We start from the raw sequence: 25,954 nt of genomic DNA on the forward strand, positions 1-25,954 counted from the left end.
CCTTCCTCTGCATTGTTATGGTCTAGTTTTCAATTTGTATATGTGACCTTAAAAATCAGTTCCCTTAAACTGTATCTATAAAGAATGCCAGTGGGCAAGTTATGTCAATTGGATACATAGGTATACCACCATCTGACTGATGAGTCAGGGTCCAAATATCTCTCGAATTGCTGAAGAATCTCTGCTGCTTCTGCTGCAAATGTTGCACTTTTAATTTTGGTGGTGGATTCATTTGTTCACTCAACGAATATTTATTAGTGTATACCGTGTGCCTGGCAGCAGCAGAGGCACTGGGGGATATAAAACTAAACAGAGAAAAGTCCCCACCCTTCTGGAGTTTACATTCTAGTGGATGAAGGCATGGACTCAAACCAAATTTACTAATTCAAATCCTAGTTCCACCACTATAGTGTGGAACCCATAGTGTGACCTTTTAGCGTGACCTACTGTTTCTAAAACAAGGACAGTGATAATGGTTTTGACTAGGAGACCAGCATTTGAGGCAGCTGTTTAAAGGTAGAGTCAACAGAATTTGCTGACAGATTGAGTGCAAGGGAAAAAAAGTCATGGATGGCTCCCAGGCTGTGTTAATTTTGAGATGTCTTCCCAGTGGCTCAGCGGTAAAGAATCCACCTGCAATGCAAGAGACACAGGTAGGCATGGGTTCGATCCCTGGGTCAGGAAGTTTCCCTGGAGGAAGAGATGGCAACCTACTCCAGTATTGTCTGGAAAATCCCATGGACAGAGGAGCCTAGCAGGCTACAGTCCTTGGGGTTGACTGAACACAGCATACACATTAGACAGCCAATTAGTAACTACTAAATTGTTGTTCAATTGCTCAGTCGTCTGGACTGTAGCATGCCAGACCTCCCGGGCCTTCACTATGTCCTGCTCAGAGTCATGTCTATTGAGTCGATGGTGCCGTTCAACTGTTCTATTAACCCTGGAAAGTAACTTTCCCGTGTCTTTGCCTTAAACTAAAGATTACCAATAAGATAATATTCTGAAGACTGCCTTCAAGAAACTTCTTAATTACCAGAAACGTCAATTTTCTTACTTGCAAAATGGGATTAATAGTCATCCCAAAAGGTTATGAAGATGGAAATAGATATTTGTGAAGCATGCAGCCCAATAGTAAAATCTAGCATTCAATAATGCAAAAGGTGATCAACCTACGTTCCTTCTAAAGTAAGATTAAATGTGATGGTTTACATCGCGTCGGTGAAAACAAACTGTACTAAGGCCCATGTAGCAAAGGCAAATAATTACTATGCTTAATCAAGATAAGAGGTCTAATCCGGATCTGGAAAAGGCAGACAAGGCCGAGGTTTTGAAGAAAGGGAAATACGTAGGAAATTGACACAGGCTGTAGCTAAGTGACGTGCTGCCCTAGCGACCACAGTTCCCAGCAGCCCTCGCGCAGCCAGACACCTTCGCGGATTGGCCGCCTCCTTAGGCAACGTGTGGTGGGGGAAGGGGATAGGCGCGAGGTACTGTGGGTAGGAGACGGCCGTCGGCGGAGGCGCCATTTTGTGAAGCGGCCGTACCCTGTTGGAATTCCTTGGCATAAACTGCTATTGCTGCTACTTTCGTCCTTCCTGGGGGTAAGTGCGGCGGCCGCCCGTAATGACTGGCGGTTCTTTCTGCTGTGGCAGGCCCTGTAGAGCCTCCCTGTCAGCCGCAAGCTGCGGCCGTTCAGCCCCAGCGGGATCTCGAAGGGCTACCCGAGGCATTGGAGGGCCGCGCCCCTCCTCGGCACAAGCGCTGTCAGCTTTCAGAGAGCGTTCTCCCGGCCAGCCCGAGGCCCTCTTCTCTTGGGGCTGTGAGTGTGCCCCTCCCGGGACGTGTCTCCAACTCCCAGGCCAAGTTGAGCAAGGAGTCGTCGTCTGTCCCTCAGATACTTCTCAGGGGCGCCCTGACAGTCTCTAGCCGCCATAGCTCCGCAGGTTCTCCTGAATCAACTCTCTCCGGAAAGCTGTTCGCTGAAGGGTGATCTGGGGCTGGGAACCTCTTGGGGGTCGGGAGGCGCAAGTGCAAGCAGGAAGAGAAAGCTGGACGCCTGAGTCGGTCGCGCAGCCTGTGGCACCGCCATCTCACCCGCGACTCCCCACGGAGGTGGGTCTGGGCAGTGCCCAGGCGTTGAGGGGCTGCAGCAGGGATTCTGCCCAGGTCCTTGTTCCTCCCTGATGGTTCTGTTCCCTGTATTAATTCACATGTTCGTTGAGCGCCTGCCTAGAACAGGCGCCAGGGACGGCTGTAACTAGTTTGTCAGACCTCGCAAGCATCGAAGGCCGTCTAGCTGTGTGTTTTACCACCGTCAGTGCGCAACGGGGCCAGGTTGGCTGCCTCAGGGACCTGTGGTGATTATTGTTACCTGGGAATTAAGTCGTACGGAGGTTTACTCTTGGTTGATATAGCTTTGGATCTGCCGTTGCGTTTAAACGGAGTCGATTTTCAGTTAGCCCAGCATCGGCTTTCTGAAAGGTTTTAAATTTTTCATGAGTAATTTTTGAATTTTGTTTTGCTTCTTGAATTAATAAAGACACTTTGGTTAATGTTTTAAGGCTCAACTACCCCATTGGAGTTGCTTTGATTCAGAACACAGGGAGCTGATTGCAGCTGTGCCCTTTTTGCTTTGTAATCCTACAGTGGGAGCAGGGAAGGCATCTTCTGCTTGCATCCTTTTATGGGTTTGTGTTTGAATATGGAATCTAATATTTTTAACTCGGCTAGCCTTCCTCCTATGCTTACTGTTAACAAAACCGTCGTTTGATTTTAATGTTGACAGTCGGTCCCCACCCCTCAACCTTAGCTCGTCACTGTTAATGGTTTGAAGAAATTCCAGTCTCAGTGGTGTCCCAGCTATGAAACAGGACTTAGGTGATCTCCCAGATTTGCAGCAACGGATCTCTCTTGTCTCCTAGAAAAAAGCAAATTTGAACCTTTTGGAGCAGTGTCCTAGATCTTCATTAGAACGATGGGTTCAGACAAACGGTAAGTTATTACTGTACATGCCTTTGATCTCAACATTTCAATGGGGACTGAGCTATTTGTTGAAAATTGTTTACCATATTAATATTTGAATCTGTGTTTTGTGTCATGCATTCTGTGAGCACTTTCATGATACTTGCTCGCATAAACACATGGTTTAATGAGATAATGAAAAATCCTGTGTGAACTGTCCTGTGGTAAAAGTTGAGGGGCCTGTTAGAACAGTTAGGAACCTGTGTTTTCTTGGAAACAGCCAGGAAAGCTTCCTGGAGAAAGTATTCTCTTATGGTGAAGCCTGAAGGGTAAGAAAGAATTAAGCAAAGAAGGGCTTGGTGGAGTAGGAGATCATGAAGGTTCCTGGTGTGGATAACAGCCTCTGGCAGAAAGTAGGAAATTGTCCTGTCTCTTTGCACAGTACCTGGCTGTGGAAGGCAGTCAGTGAAGGCCAGTTCTCATTATTATCCCGTCCATGACAAGATGATCCAGATTATAGAGCTGAGAAGCTTTGGACCATGAGTTACATTAAAAAAGAAGAAAGAAAAACTGCTGAAGAATTAACAGAGAATTAAGATGAGAGCATTTGGCTCCTGTGTCATCTGTGGAGTCTCCCACTCAAACCATTTGATTTAAACACACAACTTCTGCTTATTCAGCCAGCTGCCTCCTTAATATTGAATCCAGGCCCAGTGATAGATCAAACTGATGGCCCACTGGGACTCGGGAAATGTTCATGTTACATGATGTCATTGTTTGGTTCCAAATAAACATTTACCGTTTTAGGGTCTCTCATTCATATACTTTACATTGTGAAATTGCCCTGGACTATTTGTTATCATTCACTTCTTTTTATTAAATTTGTATACTCTAAATGATGCCCTAAAAGGCCTTCCCTTTATTTTGTCCTTATACAGAGTTTTATGAATCTGGTAAACAATTTATCAAAGAACTGTTTGTAAAGAGACACAGATGTATAGAACAGTGTTTTGGACTCTGTGGGAGAAGGTGAGGGTGGGATGATTTGAGAGAACAGCATTGAAACGTGTATATTATCATACGTGAAACAGATCGCCAGTCCAGGTTCAATGCATGAGACAGGGTGCTCAGGGCTGCTGCACTGGGATGACCCTGAGGGATGGGATGGGGAGGGAGGTGGGAGGGGGATTCAGGATGGGGAACACATGTACACATGGCTGATTCATGTCAATGTATGGCAAAACCAATACAATATTGTAAAGTAATTAGTCTCCAATTAAAATAAATAAATTAATTTTTTAAAAAAGAACTTTTTGTATCTGTGGTCCAATGAGTTTAAGCCTTTTGTTATTAGATTATTAGCCCAGTGCTGCCTAGTAATGAAAAATAAATCAGATGTTATAGGAAATAATGTTCTCTGATGATGCTTTTTATTATAACAATTGAACTTGGTTAACTGCCTAACGGGGAAAAAAAAACTTAACTCATCCAGTTCAGTGGTCCATTTCTCAGTAGTGAGAATACCCTTCAGAGTGGATGAGTCAGGATATGTTTTCTTTTGAAACTGAATGAAATGAGAATACATTTGACCCTTAAACAACACAGATTTGAATTGTACAGGCAGATTTTGTTCAATAAATACAGTACTACATGATCTGTGGTTGGTTGAATCTGTAGATGCAGGACTGGGTATACCAGGGGGCTTACTGTGCAACTTCAGCATCCATGGATTTTGGTATCTGCAGCAGGTCCTGGAAACAGTCCCTGACAGGAACAACTGTAATTGCATTCTTCCTATTTAAATTGATCAGTAAGATCTGAAATCAGGGATGAAAGGAGCGATGTGTAGATCACAGGCTTGGGGAAATGCAGGATAAACATGGACAGACAGCCTGTCTCAATTGTAAGTTGTTATTTGGTGATCAATTTTAAGGGATGCATTGAACTATTTGGATACCTTATAAACCAAAATGTGGATTGAAAATTTTTTCAACCATGTTTTCTAGAAGGACAAAATGTGATTTACTTAAGAATAAAGGAAAATTTTCTTCCCTGGCAGAGTGAGTAGAACGGAGCGCAGTGGAAGATACGGTTCCATCATAGACAGGGATGACCGTGATGAGCGTGAATCCAGAAGCAGGCGGAGGGACTCAGATTACAAAAGATCTAGTGATGATCGGAGGGGTGATAGATATGACGACTACCGAGACTATGACAGTCCAGAGGTGAGTGACCAGCAACTATTTATGGAGTTGTTAGAATTATGAAATAAGTATACCAAGTGTGAGAATCTCTCAGGAGGAGTGTTTTATTCAAACACTTTAGTATTCTGAAATCTGTTTAGTCAGCTGTAATTCTCAAAGACAGACGGAGATGTGTAATCAGAATTCTTGGCCAGGATTTACATAGGGCTCACCAGGCACTCTTTTGAGCACATGGCTAAGATGAACTTATTCAGATCTCACTACAACCATGTAATGTAGTTACTGTACCCATGTTAAAGATGAGGCAATTGGGGCGTAATTATATACCATCCCTTGGCCTCAGATAGTTTCTGAAAGTTGTAGTTTAATATTGTAGCGTAGCTTTTTTTCACATTTCTTTCCATATGCATCAACTTTGTTTAGAAGTAATGTTGTGCTACCCATATAATTTGGCACTTTTTTTTTCTTTTTTATTCATATAATCATCTTATTTTAACAAGTAATACTGTTTGTGTGTAGATATACTGTTCGGTGAGTTGTTAAACCATTCTTCCTGAAATTAAATGATTGTTGCCAGGTTTGGGGGTTTTTGTTTTTTTGCTATTTTAGAAGACACTATGGTGAACATCATTGTGGAGTTCGTGTATTATCTCTGTTCCTAAAGATGAATTATTAGGAGTGGAGGGAGTGGATCAAAGGGTATAAAAAGCCCAGTGTGATTTGAATTACAATTTTGTTCATTGTAAATCAGAGAGAACGTGAAAGAAGGAACAGTGACCGATCTGAAGATGGCTACCATTCTGATGGTGACTATGGTGAACATGACTATAGGCATGACATCAGTGACGAGAGGGAGAGCAAGACCATCATGCTTCGCGGCCTTCCCATCACCATCACGGAGAGCGATGTAAGGGGACCAACTGTTCTAATGAGCCATCAGTAGGCCCAACAGACTCTGAGCTTCTACCGTTATTTTCTGGTGTTCTTTTTAGCTCAAACTAATATGTAGTGAAGTACCTTTCTATAATTAGGGTGAAGTTCTCTCAACTGGCTATTGAAGCTCAATATACAGTTTTCAGAACCACAGGGAACAGTTTTTATTCTTTCAATAATAACTCCTAGAAGATAGTCAGTACATTTTTGTTGAATTGGTCACTTATTCACTGAGATTATATCCATAAGAACATTTTAATAATTCAGCATCCTTTGATTTGTTGGAAATTGTATTATCCATTTGAAACCTCTGGAAAGCTTTTTGACAAGCCTGGCTTCCCCCTTCTCAGACTGGCCAACTATGGCTTTGGTGCACTGGACACTGCCTGGTTTCCATTGGTATCTCTGGCCTTCACCATTCCTTCCAGCCCCATCCACCACTTGGCTTCTGCTGCAGGCGACTTTGAACATGTTCATTGTTCTGCCAATATGCCCCCTTGCCTCCCCTTTTTTTTTTGCTGTGCTGTGTGGGCATTTGGGATCTTAGTTCTGCAACCAGGGATGGAGCCTGTGTCCCCTGGGTTGGAAGCACAGAGTCTTAACCTGTCTAGTTGTGGACGTGGGCTTAGCTGCTTTGCAGCATATGGGATCTTAGTTCCCAGGCCAGGGATTGAACCCACGTCCCCTGAATTGGAAGGTGGATTCTTAACCATTGGGCCACCAGGGACGTCCCCAGGCAGAATTTCTTATGTGTATCCCCAACCCTTGAACTCAGGAGGCTGCCCAGCCAGTGTCTGTAAAATGAATGTGATGTTTTGAAATATATTTTATAAACCATATAAATCATAGTGTTATGCCAGTATCTGTTGTCTTGGGGTATTCAAGGTAATAGTCTGACTATGAATTTTAGAGCTGTATTGAGTTCACATAGCCTTGGTCTTCTAAAACGCTGGAAGTGACAAAATGTGAGATAGGATGTTTGAGTTAATAGTGGGTATTTATTTGTGTTCCAAAACACACTTGTCCCACTGTGTACTGTTACACTGCAGAACCATGGATCCTCCCTCATAAACGCTGAAGGATGGTAGCTAAAGTTAACAGATAATGAAGGCAATGCAGAGTAGAAAGGGATGTGTTGGAAGAGGTCTTGTTGAAAGTAGTTCTGTGGAATAGTAACTTGATGCTTCTTAAGGGAGCTTTGTTACTGGTGGAGGGTAAGGAAGAGCTCCAGGGAACTGTTAGTTGAGCTTATTCTTGAGGGATAGAAAACGTTTTGATCTGGTGGAGAACTGAGGATTAAGGCGTGGACTGGTCCTAACTAGCTTGATTTGACTGAAATCAAAGATGTTTGGCAGGAGAAAAGTGTATTTGGGGGCCACTGCTGGCCCTAACTAGCTTGATTTGACTGAAATCAGAGATGTTTGGCAGGAGAAAAGCGTATTTGGGGGCCACTGCTGGAATCTTTGAAAGCCCAGCTAAGTATAAAAAAAAGCTGCCGAAGTTTTTGCCTGGTAACAAAAGCTGTGCAGGTTTGAATGGTAGAGTCGGAATGGTAGGGGCTAAAAGGAAGGCAGAGCTGAGCTCAGGTAGCAGTAGCCATGGGCATGTAGAATAGGGGATAAAAGAAATCCTGCAGGAGTCAGTTGAGGAAAGTTTACTTGTTGATCATGTTGTTCCCTTGAGTCTGTTACGCTTGTGGCCCTTGAAGCCTGCAGAAGTGGGTGGCAATGGGAAGAGCCATGCCCTAGCTGACCCTGGGGGCCCTACCTTCTGGTAATGAAACAAGATTGTAATTGTTGTTTATTTCAGGCTTCTCGGGGAACTAGAAGTGCTTACCATAAGAAGTCAGGTTTTTCCAAGTAGGCTTTCTGAGATTCCCCAAATTTGTGCAATATTTGTGGGAAATTTGCTTGTTGGGCTCTTTGGTGGTGGTTTAGTTGCTAAGTTGTGTCTGACTCTTACGATCCCATGGAAGCTCCCAGGCTCCTCTGTACATGGAATTCTCCAGGCGAGGATACTGGTGTGGGTTGCCATTTCCTTCTCCAGAGGATCTTCTTGACCCAGGAATCGAACCTGGATCTCCTGCATTACAGGCAGATTCTTTACCAACTGAGCTATGAGGGAAGCCTCCTCATATTGGGACCTTTAAAAGCATTTTAAAATGATAGTGTTCTCTTGAATGAACTTCAGTTTATCACTTCCATCATTATTTGTCCTTTGTAATCCCCTCAGGGACATATGAACTCCTAGAGCAACTGTGTTTAGTTAATTTTGTTACTATGTGTGTTACTGTATCACTATATTCATAGTTTGTCTTTAGTTACTCTGGTAACTAAGTTTTCGGTAACTATGTTGCCAAGCATGAACTTGAGTCAGGTGATTGGGTCTGGCTTGATGTTAACACTTCTACATACTCTCTATTTGTGCTAGTCTCCAAAGCCACTAGGAGTATTGACTCATGCTCTTAGGGGAAATACAAACTTAGATTCCTGTAAGCCTCTGGTCACAACATTTTCACTAACAGATCAATACATAGCCTTATTTCGTGTATATTTCTGTTTAAATGTGCCTTATTTAATATATACTTTGATTCATTAGCATTGAACACTAGACAGCACTTCAGCACTACACCTGGAGAGCCATTTTAAACAGTGAAATCGCCAACAAAAAGTACAAAAATGTGAAATACCTGCCAGTAAATAGACCAGAAGGACGACATCTGTTTTCAATATGAAAGCTGATACAAAGCATAGCATACTCTGCCAGGAACATGTGCATCAGGCAACTCAAACTTTTTACTATTCTGCACATGTTTGCAAATGACCTTGAAAGCGCAAGTGGTATTCATTTGGAGTATAATGAATTTTAATTAGTAGGCAAATCTACCCCAAATAATGAGGACTGATTTTACATAATCCTGCAACCTTTACACGTAGTAATGAAATGGGGAAGCCACTAAGAGTCTCTCACAAATTTGTCCCTGGTGTTTTTCCTGAGAGTATTGCTGCCTGGTATGATTGCCGGAGAGACTGATGTCTTTTTTAATGTATTTTGCTTTTTGCAGTGAAGGTTTGATTTGAAATTGGTAATAAGTTTAGCAGCCAGAAGTCTTTCTTAAGGCCCAATTCATGTTCACTTTGATTTACTAGGAGCCTAAGAATATTACAAGATTTTTTTTTTAATGTAAATGTAAGGAAACTATTTCTTTAAGACATTGTGCAAAAAAGGTTTCTTTTAAGGGAGTTCCTTGTTTTGGGGCTCTGGATTTCTTAGTCTCCTTCAGAGACTCTACATATCATCTGCCTCTTTTAAATCTTTTTCTTTTCTCCCTGGTCCTTTAGAACAAAGGACAAGATTAGCCTGAGGGGGCGGGTGGAGGCTTGAGGGTCAGCACACCACAAGCAAGGCTGTGTCTCACAACATAAAGTAGCTGTACTTGAGGAAATCCCCCATCAGCAGGTAAAGAAGGCTTTCAGAGCTATTATAGTATATCAGTTTCTATGAGAAGCATCCCTTCTTTTGTTCTATTTTTAGACTAATTGCATTTTGATGATAGAAGTTTAAAAGCTTGGCCAATTAAGCTTAAGTAATATAAGCTTAAGTTGATGTAATCCCTAGTCTTTGAACTCTCTTTAGTGTGGAATGGTTTGTGGCTAAAGCTTTAACAGTAAATGTGTAAAACCCTGTGCAGATTCGAGAAATGATGGAATCCTTTGAAGGCCCTCAGCCTGCGGACGTGAGGCTGATGAAAAGGAAAACAGGTGAGAGCTTGCTTAGTTCCTGCTGTTCTGGTTCTCTTCCCCATTCCCACCTCAGTCCCTAAAGAACATCTGATATTCCCCAGTCTTCAAGCACATGAATTCAGAATGAAAGGTTTGCCATGGCTAAGGAATGTGACTCTTTGCAAACGATGTTAGAAAGCACCTGAGGACCTTTTTAAAAACTTTGTTTTTAGGGGCTTTTTTTTCCCTTCGGTAAGTAGTGATGTATAAACTCCTTGTTTGACTGTTTGTAATCGGTTGCATGGTTACTTTTTAAGCGTGGAATCAAATCGAATGGCATTTAGTTCAGGCGGCTTGGTTCCTTGCCATGGCAAAGTATCAAGAAGATCCCCAAGTCAAGTCACATTTGTAAAGCTGCTTCCCAATTGGCTTTGTCACGCAGTGTTGAAGCAGTGGGAGAGAGATTCACCTGTTATAAAGGAACTGACTAACACGAGTATCCCGTCTATATCTGAATGCTGTCTCTAGGTGTAAGCCGTGGTTTCGCCTTCGTGGAGTTTTATCACTTGCAAGATGCTACCAGCTGGATGGAAGCCAATCAGGTTGCTTCACTCACCAAGTCTAGATATTCATGAAAATGGAACAAGTCTGTACAATTAAAAAAAAAAAAGGTTGAAGGAGTGGTTTGTTCCAAAGGAGTGACTTTACAAAAAAAAAAGGCTTTGTATATATTAAAATTGATGTTACTGGAATAAACACAGTACCACACGTTACACTGCAGAGTTTGCTCTGCCTTTAAACATGGCTACCTGACATGGCCTTGTTAACCACTGAATATTTGTCTGGTAGTTATCAGAACATCTTGAATATTCCCCCTTTCCTCCCCTGATTATATTCCTGTTTATTATATCCTTTGAGAGTCATCTTAGATTATACAACTCTCAATTTGACAATGAAGAGAATATAATTGAAGTTTGCTGTAGGAATTTTGTAAGTAATTATTTCAACTTGGAGACCTCAAGCCTCCTAGAGGCATAACTGCTCATATGGGTCTTCAAGAACTATTTAAGGATCTAGTAGAATTTATGAACAGTAAGTCTGATGAGATTAGCCTAAGAGCTGGTGTCCTGCTGCTGTCTAATCTAGTTAGAGTGGCATTAACATCCTAATCTCCCTGAGAATGCCTCTTAAAGTCTGTTCAAAGCAAATCTTTGATGATTTCTTTGATGTGGCATTAACTGAATCATTCTACAGTTCATCAAGATAATGTTCAGTGCTTGGCACATAAATAACATTTTTTGCCAGAACTCCAAAGCACAGTATTGAATGCCTTAACCAAGTGCATTCTGGGAAGTTTGCTTAACTCATTATGTTGCTTCTCTGTAGCATTTTATGATTTGTTACTCATAAATAAGAGTTATATTCTTTGGAAACTTAATATCATTAATAATGTGACTCACTAATGAGGATATCATTTTGATTGACTTGTTAGATTTTTAAGCCTCTCACATCCTTAACCCAGAGGTGACAACCTGATCTTATAATGGTAGATCTTAATTCATTTCATACCATGGACACCATCCTAGTAAAATTCAGGACATAACACAAGCTTCATGTGAACCTGCTTTCTTTACATGACAGCATCTTTTTAAAGCATCTTATTAATATAGTCGATGTATCAGAATGACTTGGGAGTTTAAAACTCCTGGGAAATTGAAACCTGAAAGACACTTAAAAGCGGCACAATTTTAATGTATACAAAGCTGTGTTAACGTGTAACTATTTCATTACAGTTCAAATTCACTCCAGAAATGAAAGGCCAGTAGGATTAGGGACTCAGTGATAGTTTGGAATCGCCCCAAACCAGCACATCCCTCTTAGTGGGATGATCTGTTGACTTATCTCCCAGCTTCTTTATTTTTGCTTCTGTACAACACAGTGAGTGGATGACCTTCAGCTTTTTCCCTCTTGGCCAGACATGCAGTCTTGCCTTTAGATATTGCAGAGACAACATTCACAGCATGTCTTAACTCTTCCAGGATTTGCGAGAACCAAATTACTCAACAGTATGTATGTTTGGAGGGGTTAGACTCCTTTAAAAAGTTTGGATATCTAACCTCCTACTTAAATCCCTTCTGACGGTGTCAGAACACCCCGCTCCCTTTCCCTCCCCCCAGAAAAAAAAAACAGAAAAGGTGTTCCTGTTAAAATGAAGGCTCTTTGGGGGCAGATGCTGGGTGTGCTCTTGGTAAACTGTTTCAGCTCGGAATTTTCACTTTTGAAAATAAAATCCCTTGTAGTCACGCAGTTGACTAGAAGGATGAGGTGGTATATGAACACTTAGACACTTTTCCTAACCCCCTGAAGAAACTTCATTGGCCTCCTGGTTACTCATCTTGAAGAGAGTACCATCTTATTTCAGTGAAAAACACATCTGTCACTCAGGACATCACGTGGTTGCACTTGGCAGGAAGAAACCTCATTTAGCTGTTTTTAGAATCGATGGCATTCAGACTAGTGTCTCCTGAGAAAATTGTCACCAGCTTCCCTTTAAAAATGGGTTTCCCTCTCATTGTCCCCAAAGGACACATCCTGAAGCAGGAATTTGGGTGAAGGGGAAATGTAAAGGCTTTCACTTTGCATAAGGATGTGGGACTGGGGGAACAGTGAAGCGAAGCCCAAGGACACCATGCTAAGGGCTAACGTAGGAGACAACCTCAGAACTGGGAGAGTTGTGTCTTCTGCTCTTTGAACTAGATTGTCAACTCTCAGGCAGCCTGTCAATGCTGAATGTTAGGACTTCTGTCTCTGCTGGAGACACGGCCTGGTGCATGTCAGCGTTTATAGCGTGTGTCAGCTTCCTCAGCACTCCCTGACTCCGTTTACCTTTACTCCGCATCCCATTCTCTTACTGCCTATCTGAAGGATTGGATGGGCAGAGTATAGGTGGCGGTGGTTGGTCCTCCCCGTATGTTGTCCATTTAATTCCAGAGCACTGATTTTTCCGAAGTGTGCTCTGCCCTGGGAAAATGGACACATGTTCCTCACAATGGGAATAACTAATTACTTCTTTTTTTTTTACAGAAAAAGCTGGTGATTCAAGGAAAGCATATTGCAATGCATTATAGCAATCCCAGGCCTAAGTTTGAAGATTGGCTTTGTAACAAGGTAAGCACGTGTTCTTCCCAGACAAACCAAACTCTTGGAGTTTTCTGTTTTCTATTTGTTTGACTATCCAAACAAGAAAATGAGTAAAATACATGATTACCAGCTTTTATCAGGAGGTGATTTTCATACTTTGTGACTTTCTTGGGTCCTCCTGAGTAGGTATTAGAGGACAGACTCCCTCAAACATGAGAGATTTTAAGAACCAGATTCTAAGCCCAGTGTTTCAATTAAGATTTTAAGTTTGTTTTACTTTACAGTTTCTTAATTCTAGCGCGCTCATCTTTTGGCAATCTCTTTGTTAACAAAACCCTTTGTGGCCCTGCTCGCGTTATATAAGGGAGTTATATAAGGTCTGTTACGAGTAAGGAATGGTATCCATGGGCAAAACCCTAAGTGGGCAAGTGTCACCAAAGTCACAAAGTAGGTGTTGCTATTGGCATTTTGAGAGTACTTGGTGTCACATGTCCAGCAGGGCTCTAGACAGAATTTCATTCACATTGTATTTGTGTATATAGAGTGGTATATAGTATATAGTGCTTTTCTGACATAAGGGAGAACTTTGCCAGTGGCTTGCTGCAAGGTTTTGGGGTGAACTGAAACTTTTCCCCAACTTGAGAAAAATGGAAATCTACTTCAAAACACATCAGAATGTATTTTTCTGGGGGTCATTCATATAGTGAAATTTTTAGGTTAATGCTCCTTTGTCTTCAATGCGTAGGATCACCTTCTGCTTTTATTGCTCCTCACTGGGACTTGCCTGTGACCCTCTTGCTCTAACCCACATTGTTACTAGTAAACCTGGCCTACCATGAGATAGGATAACAGATAAAACTTTTTATTTTCCAGTGCTGCCTTAACAATTTCAGGAAAAGACTAAAATGCTTCCGATGTGGAGCAGACAAGTTTGGTAAGCCCAGATTTGGCTGTTTGGGAATATGTATTGAAACTTGACTAATTGGGTTGTCTGTGAACCTAAGGAAAAGTACAGGCTGTGGGGTATTTAAGCAATAACGTATATATTTTCCTTAAACCTTCTACCTTAGGTTATGTAGTTATTTTCTTTAAACCTCCTTCCTTAGATTTAGTAGATCCTGCTGTTGAGTGCAAGAATACAAAGAGTTCTTTTATTTTTCAAAATTAAGTCAGCTTTCCTGCTTTGCATTCTGTATCTGCTTTTCTTTACAGAGATGAAGTCCTCCGAAGTCCTCCAGTGGCCTAGTTTTTGCATTCCACATTTAAAATTCATGTCAAAATTAATGAGGTTTTACTGTAGCCACAAATGGTTAAAAAAGAAAAAATAACAGCTACGTTTACTTAAAACTTTGGTATTTGAATGTATTTATGTTGGTTTGTTGTTTGTCTTCAATTACTGATTCTTCCTCTTTTCTTCCCTTTCTTGTAGACTCTGAACAGGAAGTGCCCCCTGGAACCACAGAATCAGTTCAGTCTGTTGATTACTATTGTGATAGTAAGTGCAAATGTAATCTTTTGGCTGTTATATTGGAAACTGATCTCCGTTGGATGTTTTTTGTTCTCCTGCTCTTTTTTAACGAGGAGCAGTCAGTGGCTTCAGATGTCTTGTTAAAGACTGATTTTTGGATTTCTTTTCAATGTCAAAGTGAAAGATATATTCAGTTGACCCTTAAACAACAATGGGTTTGAACCATGTGCATCTATGCTGGTTTTTTTCTTTCTTTTTTTAAATGAATGCTACAGTACTACACTGGGCTCCCCTGGTGCCTCAGACAGTAAAGAATCCACCTGCAGTGTGGGAGTCCTGGGTTCAGTCCTTGGGTTGGGAAGGTCCACTGGAGGAGGGCATGGTAACCCACTGCAGTATTCTTGGCTGGAGAAACCCCATGGACTGAGGAGCCTGGTGGGCTACAGTCCATGGGGCTGCAGAGAGTTAGATACTACTGAAGCGACTGAGCACACACAGTACTACACTGTTTACTGGCTGAGTCTGGGGATGTGGAACTACCAGTAGAGAGGGCTGGCTGTAAAGTTATACACAGATGTTCTATTGCATGGTGGGAGTGGGGTCAGCACCCCCTCATCCCCCTGCATTCAAGGGTCAAATATACTGGAAACCTCCCAAAATGGGTTTGTTTGTACTTGAATCTGCTTTGAAAGGCATTGGTGGTAGAAATGCGTGTCTCTGTCATTTGTCTCGTTCACCTGCAGCAATCATACTTCGAAACATAGCTCCACACACTGTGGTGGATTCCATCATGACAGCCCTGTCTCCCTACGCGTCCTTAGCTGTCAATAACATTCGCCTCATAAAAGACAAACAGACCCAGCAGAACAGAGGCTTCGCGTTTGTGCAGCTGTCTTCTGCAATGGTGAGATGTTCATTGAATCTTTCCTTTTAAAAGAAACTGAGATAAGAGGCAAATGTGGTTCATCCAGTTGTGATGCTACCTACGTCTAATGTTCTTGGAGCCCAAAGTTCAAGACTTAAGTAATGACAGTTATTGCAGTGCTAAATTATAGGCCGATGGCTTTAGTAAGTGGTAAAAATACCATTGGTATACCTGTAGATAACTGGCTGAACTGAAGTCTGAGCCACAGTTTAGTCTTTTTTCATGCTTTTAGATTGACCTAGCACTGGCTCCATTAATAATACTAGATACCTTGAAAGAGGGCTTTTTAAAATTTCTCATGATTTCATATCCACAGATAATAATGAATTGCCTTTTTTTTTTTAATTTCTTTGACTAGGATAGGTGGTAGATACTTTCAGTTGCATGACAAAAATCACAAAATTGTTTTTCTTCACATTCTCCTGCAGGATGCTTCTCAGCTGCTGCAGATACTACAGAGTCTCCATCCTCCTTTGAAAATTGATGGCAAAACTATTGGGGTTGATTTTGCAAAAAGTGCCAGAAAGTGAGTGGCTTCATTGCCCTTACTTCAAACCGCTGCATCTACATGCTTGTCCGAGAATGCGCTGCTAACTACACTCGAAGCCCAGTACTGAGTGGGATCCTTCCTAATTGGCTGGGAAGGATGCACTTGTCTTCTTAGCACTTATTCCCTCCTATCCTCAATACCAGTTGCCAGAAAGCCTGAGAGCAGGACAAAACAGACTTGGTAGATGGGTTGAGAATATGTGCTATGCAAACTGCTTCAGAATGGTGGAAACCCATCTGGAAATAATTCTTTCCTTCCACAACAGCATGCTAATACAGCTTCATGTATGTAGAGCTTCATTCTAGTGATGTAAATTCCCCATTTCTAGTATCATTGCCCATCAAGTGGACACCTTATTAAATAGAAGAGTACAAAAGAAAGCAGCTATACCGCAGGGACACATGCCCACGTAGGGCTTTGCCTGTGGAGACCCTTCCTCACTCTGAAATGTGGTATTGCTGGCATTGGAGACCTTCCAGTAAAGTCTGGGTAGCGTGGGGTTAAGTGATGGGGAAGCATACTGATATAAAGTCACATGGTTGGATTTTTGTGGTTTCAGAGACTTGGTCCTACCAGATGGTAACAGGGTCAGCGCCTTCTCCGTGGCTAGTACCGCCATTGCTGCTGCTCAGTGGTCATCTACCCAGGTAAAGGGAAGGATCTTTCTGCTCCAAGTAGTGTGGTGGTGGTGCCCAGATTCATAGAAGTCAGCTCTGTGATTGTGCTTGCCTTAGAAGCTCTGCAAGGACATTTGAAGACCTCAGTGTCCACTAAGTCTGTCTATGTTTCCTCTTCTTTTGACATTGTAGTCTCAGAGTGGTGAAGGAGGCAGTGTGGACTACAGTTACCTGCAGCCAGGCCAAGATGGCTATGCCCAGTATGCTCAGGTGGGTAGACTGGACCATTATCTGACTTCTGGTCTCCAGAGTTTGTCCAAGGATGGCAGCTTTAATGGTGGACTCTTCTTCAGTACTCACAGGATTACCAACAGTTTTATCAGCAACAAGCTGGAGGATTAGAATCCGATGCATCATCTGCATCAGGTAATAGATTTCATATTCTTTTTATCTCCTGTTTAAGCAAATACAGTTGAGGACATAGAGCTAGATGTTCTCATTAGATCCAAATAAATCTAGGAGAGCCATTTTCCTGTAAGACAGGGGATTGGGCACTTTCAGGGATGTCAGCATGTACTTAAGCTTCTGGGGCAATATTGGCATTGCTTATGCAGTGGGCTTCCCTGGTGGCTCAGATGGTAAGAAGCCACCTGCATGCAGAAGACATGGATTTGATCCCTGCGTCAGGAAGATTCCCTGGAGAAGGGAATGGCTTCTCAACTCCAGCATTCTTGCCTGGAGAATTCCACGGACAGAGGAGCCTGGTGGTCTCGAGTCCATGGGGTCACAAAATTCGGACAGGACTGAGCGACTAACAGTTGTGCATATCAGGAGCTGATACAAAGCTCTTGGAGACTATGCCATCATGAGTGTTCATTCTTGAATTTAATTCAGTATTTTCCCTCTCTGTGCTGTTTGGAATTGTGGGTGCCCATGTAAGCTCAGGTGAGCAGTCTCTTGTCCAGACATCAATCAGAAGGGTCACTCTTAAAAGCTGTTGCTCTAGTTTTTGTTCCAGTATTACAAAGGTGTGGCAGTTAAGTCTATTTTCAACCCCAGAGCAGATGTGGAAACCTTCTTCCCCTTCTTAGCCATCATACAGAATGTCTGACTTTGTGTATCACATTCTAGTAGGATTATAAAAATGAGAATATCATAGGTTAAAGAGTACTTACTGGGAATTAGGTGGTTAAGAACTGACATATACAAAGACAGAGTCTAGATTGGGCATTCCAGGTAAGGATGTTTGGTGTAGAGTTCAGTGCCTTGGCTGTTGTAACTCCGGTGTTTATCATCAGGCACAGCGGTGACCACCACCTCAGCGGCTGTTGTATCCCAGAGTCCCCAGCTGTATAATCAGACCTCCAACCCACCCGGCTCTCCGGTAATCCTGTCATCTTAGATATAGAACTGGTGATTGTTGGGGAAATTGTTGCTGTACAAGTACTACCTTTTCTCACTGTGTGAGCCAGGATTGACTGATACACACACATTCCAACCTTACTTCTTTCTGTCTAATCGTATTATGTACTGAAATAATTTTGTGTCTGTATTTTAAATGCAAGATTCCACATAGGGTCTATTTATACTATGCATGCTTCGACTTGACCTTTAGGAAGACAGTTGTCAGCATGTGTTTTGCTCAAGGATTGCCCTAGACCATTGCTACAGTGGGTCTGTCAGGGGGCCCTTGCTGCTGGATGATTGCAGTGATTTAGTTCTCTTGAGAGGCTTTACAGTTGAAACTATATTGAAGCTGCTGTTCTTTCCAGACTGAGGAAGCACAGCCTAGCACTAGCACAAGTACACAGGCCCCAGCCGCTTCCCCTACTGGTGTAGTTCCTGGTACCAAATATGGTAAGCCAAACCTCATGGGGCTGTTGACAGTTGGAAGGTCCTAGTTGTTGATTTTGTTTAATAAGCGCTCCTCTCCCTTTGTGGGTGTCAGCGGGACACGTGGGGATATGAGAGAAGACGACCTGCTGCATCTCAGTGGCTTAGAATTGGAAGTAAAGCCAGTGTCTTCCCTGGAATGACTATGTGCTGGGTTTTGTTTTTGCAGCAGTGCCTGACACATCCACGTATCAGTATGATGAATCTTCAGGATATTACTATGATCCAACAACAGGGCTATACTATGACCCCAACTCACAGGTAATTTAAGGGGTAAAACAGACGTTTTGAGGTGTAATGTACTTACTGAAAAATTCATGAAACTGACTCGTGCAGTTCTTGCAGTTCTTTGAATGTTTGTTTACATATATATACATTCGTTCATTTACCAGCACCACGATAAGAGCAAGAACATTCCTAGCACACTAAACATTCTGTGGTGCCTCTTGTTGGTCAGTCCCACCTCCCCTGCCCCAAGCACTGTTCTTTCTCTTATTGTCATGGATTATTTTGTCACGTTAAATTTTCAAGTGACTGTTAATCTTCATGTAGACACCTATATACAAATTTTAAATTGTGATTTTTTTTCACCTGAGAGAAAATTCACATTTCAGCCATTTAGAGTGTTCAGTTCAGTAGTTTCTTAGTGTAGTCACAGTGTTGGGCACCATCATCTAATGTTGATGAACATTTTCATCAACCTGAAAAGAAACCCTATACCCTATATATTAAGCAGTTACTTCCTAATTCCTTCCCACCCCAGCAACTACTGCTTTCTGTCTCTCTGGGTTTGCCTGTTCTAGACATTTTGTATAAATGGAATCAAATAATATGTGACCTTTTGTGTACAGCTCTTTTTTTACTTAGTATTTTTGAGAGTAGAAATCAGCAGATCTGTGGAGTGACATTTTATTTTTGGCAGTGTATAGAACTTTTTAAAGAGGAAAGGCAACATTAACACTCCATAAATAAGCAACTGTTTATGACCAGAAGCTGTGTATATATATATAGAATAGTAAAAATAAGTGCTTTTAACAGGAATTTGGCATTGAGAGCTTGTGGTTTCTGAGAGTCAGGTGTGACACTGTGTAGGACTTGCCAAGCGGGCTGGGCCTGTACATGTTGCTTCCACTGCTCTTTTTGTGGAGTCTGGCCATTTCCCAGGCCATTCTTCTTGGTGGCCATAAAAGTTGTGGCTCCCGTGTCTGACGTGCACTGCCTCCCCTGAAAAAGATACAAAAGGCAGTCTCTCCTGAGCCCCTGTTGAGCAGGTAGAGTAAGCAATTGGACAATAGAGAAGAGAGAGAGCTGCCACCTGTTCTCTGTTCTGGTTCTCCCCACACACTTCAGATCAGGTTCCTTCACCTGTCACTTCCTTCCAGGTTCCCAAGCTGGTTTTTACAACCGTGTTTGGTTGCCCGGGCGTCCAAACAGAACAGGCAGGGCTCTGTATGATTGAACGTAGCAATGAGATGTTAACTGATTGTCATGGAGGACATGTGAGAAAAAGCTCCTCCTGAATCACTTGCTCTGGCCACCTGGTTTGTGTAAAGGGTCTGTCTGTGGAAAGGAGTCAGGCTTATTGCTCTTTGGGTACTCTCCAGGCCCAGGGATTAATTAATAGAAACTTGAGACTCTGAAACCACATTCTACTCACCCAAGAAGTTTCACATCTCTTGGCCAGCTGGTTCACCATCCTCACCTACACCAAGGTGTATAGCACCTCCTCTCTGCCCAGGAAATATTACTGATCTGCATCATGCTTTATGTTTTTATGTTTAATTTTTTTGACAAAATAATGGAGATGTAAAGGAGTAAAAGTACTCCTTTAGGTTAGTGGTTTGACCCAGGAGAAAGTCTGCATGAATTGTGTCTTTTATTCTAGTATTACTACAATTCCTTAACCCAGCAGTACCTGTACTGGGATGGAGAGAAGGAGACTTACATGCTGGCTGCGGAGTCTAATTCCCACCAGCAGACAGGCCTGCCTCCTGCAAAAGAGGGGAAGGAGAAGAAGGAGAAACCCAAGAGCAAAACAGCCCAGCAGGTAAGATCATGACCCAACCAGCAGGCCCATTTTTCATTTTTTTTTTTAATCAAGGGGTGGGGTGGGGCTGTGGCATTTAGCTTTATTTGGATTCTTGAAGACTAGGTCATACATCTTATTTACATTAAGCTCATAGTCTAGTTAGTCTCTCAGTCATGTAACCGCATGGACCATAGCCTGCCAGGCTTCTCTGTCTGTGGAATTCTCAGGTCAAGATTACTGGAGTGGGTAGTCATTCCCTTCTCCAGGGGATCTTCCCCACCCAGGGATCAAACCTGGGTCTCCTGCATTGCAGGCAGATTTCTTTACCGGGTGAGCCACCAAGCCCTAAGTTCCTAGAGCATTGTGCAGTTTTTTAGTATTATTCTTTGTTATCTGTCAGTTGCCTGAAAGACTCACAGACTTTGGAACAATATTCATTAATGACTTTGGTAATATGCAGTATCTCATAAAAGATAAGGGCAAAAGGGGTTTTGTTACAGTTTGTTACAATAATGGCTTATTATCTTGGCATAGGAGACTGTTTGCTAAGTTCCTCTACCTAAAATCTCTGTGATTGTTGTTTGACTGTAGATTGCCAAAGACATGGAACGCTGGGCTAAGAGTTTAAACAAGCAGAAAGAAAATTTTAAAAACAGCTTTCAACCTGTTAATTCTTTGAGGGAAGAAGAAAGGAGAGAATCTGCTGCCGCAGATGCCGGCTTTGCTCTCTTTGAGAAGAAGGTAACAGGAACAAGGATGGCCTTACTTCGTAAGGGCAGCTTAGGTAAAACTTGAGGCTTATGACTTGTTCTGTGTTTCCCAGGGAGCCTTAGCAGAAAGGCAACAGCTCATCCCCGAATTGGTGCGAAATGGAGATGAGGAGAACCCCCTCAAAGTAAGGAAGTACCAGCTTTAAACCAGTGTTTAAAGGCTCTGTCTGTGCTTTGTGTCTCACTTTGATCTGCATCTTGGCTAATGTGAAAGTGTTAGTCACTCAGTCATGTCCAACTATTTGCAACCACAGGGTCTGTCTGTGGAATTCGCCAGGCAAGAATACTGGAGTAGGTTGCCAGTACCTTCTCCAGGGGATCTTCCTGACCCGGGGATCAAACCTGGGTCTCCTGCATTGCAGGCAGATGCTTTACCATCTGAGCTAAGCATCTGGCTAATCTCATTCCTGCTTAAAACGGATGTGTCCCTGTCAGTGGGTATTTGAAGCAGCTTATATACACAGAATCTATGTTCAGGGCTTTGTTTTCTCTGTGTGAGAGCAAGTGAGATGGAACAGAGAATAAAGCCCAGATTCCGGAGCTCAGTTGAGTTTTATTGCATTTGCAAATACTTTTAACAGTCTGGAAAGAGAACATTAAGACCAAAAAAGCATATTTTACATGCTAGATACTTACCTGAGTGGGTCATTACTCTCATCTGTTGTAAAACCTACTCTCATAGGTTTTCAGACATGGTCAGTAGTTTGAGAAAAGTCATCCAGGAAGTCTTCTTGGTTCCCAAGAGGGCTGGTGGTGGGAGGCTGTCAGGCCCAGTACCGGAAGACCTAGCTGCTCTACTCACTGATATGTGACGTATGGATAATGGGCATTCTCTGACAGTTTGGATTAAGCGTTACTTTAGCCATTGCTGTTTCTCTGTTGCACATTTCCAATGACCCACCTTCCTCTTGTCTCTAGAGGGGTCTGGTTGCTGCTTACAGTGGTGACAGTGACAATGAAGAAGAGCTGGTGGAGAGACTTGAGAGTGAAGAGGAAAAGCTGGCCGACTGGAAAAAGATGGCCTGCCTGCTCTGCCGACGCCAGTTCCCAAACAAAGACGCCCTGGTCAGGCACCAGCAGCTCTCAGACCTCCACAAGGTGGCCATGCTTCTCTGAGCTGATCTGAGGCAGGGAGGGGAGGCAACGAGACGCTGTGGGTACCCTGATGGTAGTGAAGTTTCAGTAAATACCTGCGTTAAGTGATTGCCTCTTAGAAGGCAGCTCTTCAGTATAGTCTATTCCTAGAAGGTAGCTCCTCAGTATAGTCTGTTGCAGATTGTGAGTAGAAAGGAGCATGGCAGCTCCAGGTACACCCACCTCTGGCTTTCCTGTTGTAATTAATTGGACTTTGACTTGGATGGAGCACAATAGATACTAATAATGTTTGTTAAATCTCTCATACAGCAAAACATGGATATCTACCGACGATCCAGACTGAGCGAGCAGGAGCTGGAAGCCTTGGAGCTGAGGGAGAGAGAGGTGAATGGGGGTCAATGTGCCACTTGAGTGTCTTGGGGTAACTGCCCTTGGCTTTTACTCGTAGCACTTGTTCCAGGTCCCAGGGACAGGGTAGGGTATGTCACATATCTGTCACCTGGCTGTCATGGCTCATGTAGACTGGACCCAAGCTGTGTGCACTGGGAGCCCTGCAGTGTCCTTTCTTGAGGATGCTCGAGACCACTCACAAGTCTTGGGTGCCAGAGACCCACTGGTGAAGAACACTGGGTTTTAGTAAGGACAGAGTAAACTTGTTGGGCCTGGCCAAGGAAGCCTTTGTGGACAGTGAGGGGAGCTCAGATGAGGCCTGGGGAACAGCAGGACAGAATGATTGCAGGTGGCCTGGAAGGAAGCAGTGGGGCCCCTAATGAGCCGTCACTTGGTAGTTGATGAAGCAGGTTGAGAGCCAGCCACCCAGGGGTTTAAGTACAAATGGAGGCCTATGGCTTAGAGATGAACCTTTGAGCAAGTGACTTGAAGTTGCTCGCCCCAAGATGGTTCTGAGGTATCTATAGCTAAAGCTTTTTACATTCCTGTTTTTTCCTACTGTTTTATGGTGCCAGCTCCCCAGGGACTGTAGAGCAGGTCTCAGGAAGCCACCTCTTGGCTCTGTCTTCCCAGAGGTGGCCCTGTCCAAATGCTGAGGAAGAACGGCAGCCCTGCCCTCCTCTCCCTCAAGGACCTTGGCAGGCTGTGCCCACCCCCAGCAGTGCCCAAACTCTTTGCCCACACCCAGCAGGCTGGTTGAAGAGCTTGACAAGAAGTGACTCGTTAAATTAAACTGGTTGTTGGAAACGTAGTTTTGCCCCAGGTTCCACACACAGATCATCTCTTCAAACCTGCTGTTTGGGATATGACAAAGTGCAGCCAGGGAAACAGGGCATGTGGCATTTGCAGGCACTCTAAAAGGCCAAGCTCCAGATGAAGGAAGCACCTGAGGTGACAGTCTGAAGTGTGGGTGCTGGCGACTGCGACAGATTGATTGAAGTCTGAATATCTCTAATCGGGCTGTTCTCCCACGTAGATGAAATACCGGGATCGCGCTGCGGAAAGACGGGAGAAATACGGCATCCCAGAGCCTCCAGAACCCAAGCGCAAGAAGCAGTTTGATGCTGGCACCGTGTATGTGTTGTGCACATTTTCCGCTTTCTGAGACGGGGCTCTGGCTGTTTTGAGTAACTATGTGTTTGCCACTGGCAGGAATTACGAGCAGCCCACCAAAGATGGCATTGACCACAGTAACATTGGCAACAAGATGCTGCAGGCCATGGGTTGGCGGGAAGGCTCAGGTTTGGGGAGAAAGTGTCAAGGCATCACAGCCCCCATTGAGGTAAGCAGTGGGACTGGGCTTCAGCAGCCTGCAGGCTTGTCCCAGAGTTGGGATGAGGTTGAAGCCCGCAGAGGGCCTGGGCCCCAGTGGGAGTTGTGTTCCCTGCAGCCGTCTCATATTGCACCCTCTTTTTAAGATGTCAGTTGGAACAGGTGTGGTACCCAGCTTGATTTTCTGGTTTTTGGGTCTCTTTGGGTAAAGCCTACCTTCTTCTAAGGAGCTGTGTCTTTCTACATCCTTCAATATAAACAAACCTTAACGCTGACTCAGTAGCTTAGATCGGATTTTCAGAAAGGTACTGTGCTTTAATTTCTAAGTGACTTTTGCTTATGTATAAAACTAATTACACTTTAGTAGGACTTTGATCCATGATGAGAAATCCTTTATTCAGTCAGAGCTCAGGACCAGAGGCCCTTGACCACTGGCCTTCTAGACAAGAGCACTGCCAGTGATTGCTCTCCCTGACCTGGCAGCATAGCTTAGAACAAACACTTGCTGTTGATTTGTGCAGGCGAGTTCTGCTGACTTTGAGCTGTCCTGCCATGATCTGTACCTAAAATTACCAGACCTTCCCTGGGCTTTGGTGCAAGGCTTTGGGGCCCTTTAGCAGGCACAGTGCTTGCTGAACGGGCATGGAATTGGGGGAGGACGTGCTTCTGTCTGCCTTTCTCCCTCACCCATTTGATGCCCTCAGTCCTTCAACCTACTCCAGGTCTCCAAAGTAGAAATCCCTGTCTTCGTTTAAAATTTCTGTCTCCTGGCGGGGTGGTCCAGCTCAGTAGAGAGTGGGCTAGACATAGGGGAGAGGGAGCAGTCCACACGCTACCTGCCAGCTGCTGACTACAGTTTCATTACCCCCCCAGGCTCAAGTCCGGCTAAAAGGAGCTGGCCTAGGCGCCAAAGGCAGCGCATACGGACTGTCTGGTGCAGATTCCTACAAAGATGCTGTCCGGAAGGCCATGTTTGCCCGGTTCACTGAGATGGAGTGAAACACGGGGATGAGAGAGAGAGAACGAAGAGCTCCAAAGAGCACAAGGAATGCTCCGTCTCCTGAATTCACTCTGACCACCTTTCTCTTTAAGGGCATGCCCTGTGCTGTTAATGGTTTTTAGGGTGAACCAGTTCATTCTGCAGGGTTCTCCCACTTAAAGGAGGTCCCCTTGTATGGGTTATCTGGTGAATGGCTTGCCTTCCTGCCAGAGGGCCTGTGAGCAGACCACGAGGGGGGAGGGTCTTTTATACTTCAGTGTACATATTGTAATGTAGTGTGTGTTTTACATGTGGAGCCTATGTTGTGGTCCATCAGCCCCTTGCATTCCCAGGGGGTATTGAGATGCCCTAGGGTGGTATGTGACACCAAAGCCGCCTCTGTCATTTGTTGTGCTGTCTTTTCTCGGCAAAAGCCTTATGTATATTTGTATATTACACATTTGTACAGAATTTTGGAAGATTTTCAGTCTAGTTGCCAAATCTGGCTCCTTTACAAAAGAAATACCTTGAAAAATGAGTGTGTGTGTCTCTTTATTCTTGGGTGACCAGGTAAGCAGAGCATGTTGGAGCCAGTCAAGCCTTGTGATAAAATAAGTACGTGAAAATTCCATCATAACTGAGTCCGCTTTTTCCACTTCCCTCTACTCCCTTCAGGCCTGAGTGAGTGCGAGCACTTGTGCACCTTCACTGTTTACAGACTGTAAGTCCAGACAGGAGGGTAGGCATGTTACTGCTCTATGAGGGACAACCTCCCTGCTTTTGGGGGCTGAGGTGGAGGAGCTGAGAGGCCCTTTCTTTCCTGAAGCACTTCACTTCTCCACGTCATCTTAGCTGCCCAGGAGGTGGTCAGGGACATTGCAAGGTTTTCCATTCTCAGCAGCAGTGTCCCATCCTTGTCATCATTTTGGCCAGCAGGATCGT

The 25,954-nt window shown here is 43.6% G+C and overlaps 1 protein-coding gene across 2 annotated transcripts; it reads left to right on the forward strand.

The window, feature by feature from the left end:
• The first annotated feature begins 1,495 nt into the window (after window positions 1–1,495).
• On the forward strand, window positions 1,496–25,550 carry RBM5 (RNA binding motif protein 5). 2 transcript variants are annotated; one of them, XM_040247036.1, is made up of 25 exons: window positions 1,496–1,608; window positions 2,925–2,994; window positions 5,024–5,189; window positions 5,920–6,075; window positions 9,793–9,862; window positions 10,352–10,425; window positions 12,908–12,991; window positions 13,838–13,898; window positions 14,394–14,459; window positions 15,176–15,336; window positions 15,786–15,883; window positions 16,467–16,554; window positions 16,717–16,794; window positions 16,878–16,950; window positions 17,823–17,908; window positions 18,297–18,381; window positions 18,587–18,678; window positions 20,303–20,464; window positions 21,038–21,187; window positions 21,270–21,341; window positions 22,135–22,314; window positions 22,621–22,695; window positions 23,738–23,835; window positions 23,914–24,043; window positions 24,907–25,550. In XM_040247036.1, exons 2-25 carry the CDS (start codon window positions 2,978–2,980, stop codon window positions 25,030–25,032), a joined length of 2,448 nt encoding a protein of 815 aa, XP_040102970.1. In that variant the 5' UTR covers window positions 1,496–1,608; window positions 2,925–2,977; the 3' UTR covers window positions 25,033–25,550. The 2 variants fall into 2 exon arrangements, with proteins under 2 accessions (XP_040102970.1, XP_040102969.1); XM_040247035.1 differs by having other exon boundaries at window positions 1,496–1,604.
• The last annotated feature ends 404 nt before the right edge of the window (window positions 25,551–25,954 follow it).

Source organism: Oryx dammah, unplaced genomic scaffold (assembly GCF_014754425.2).
Source record: "Oryx dammah isolate SB20612 unplaced genomic scaffold, SCBI_Odam_1.1 HiC_scaffold_9, whole genome shotgun sequence".
In the NCBI taxonomy this organism is placed as follows: Eukaryota; Metazoa; Chordata; class Mammalia; order Artiodactyla; family Bovidae; genus Oryx; species Oryx dammah.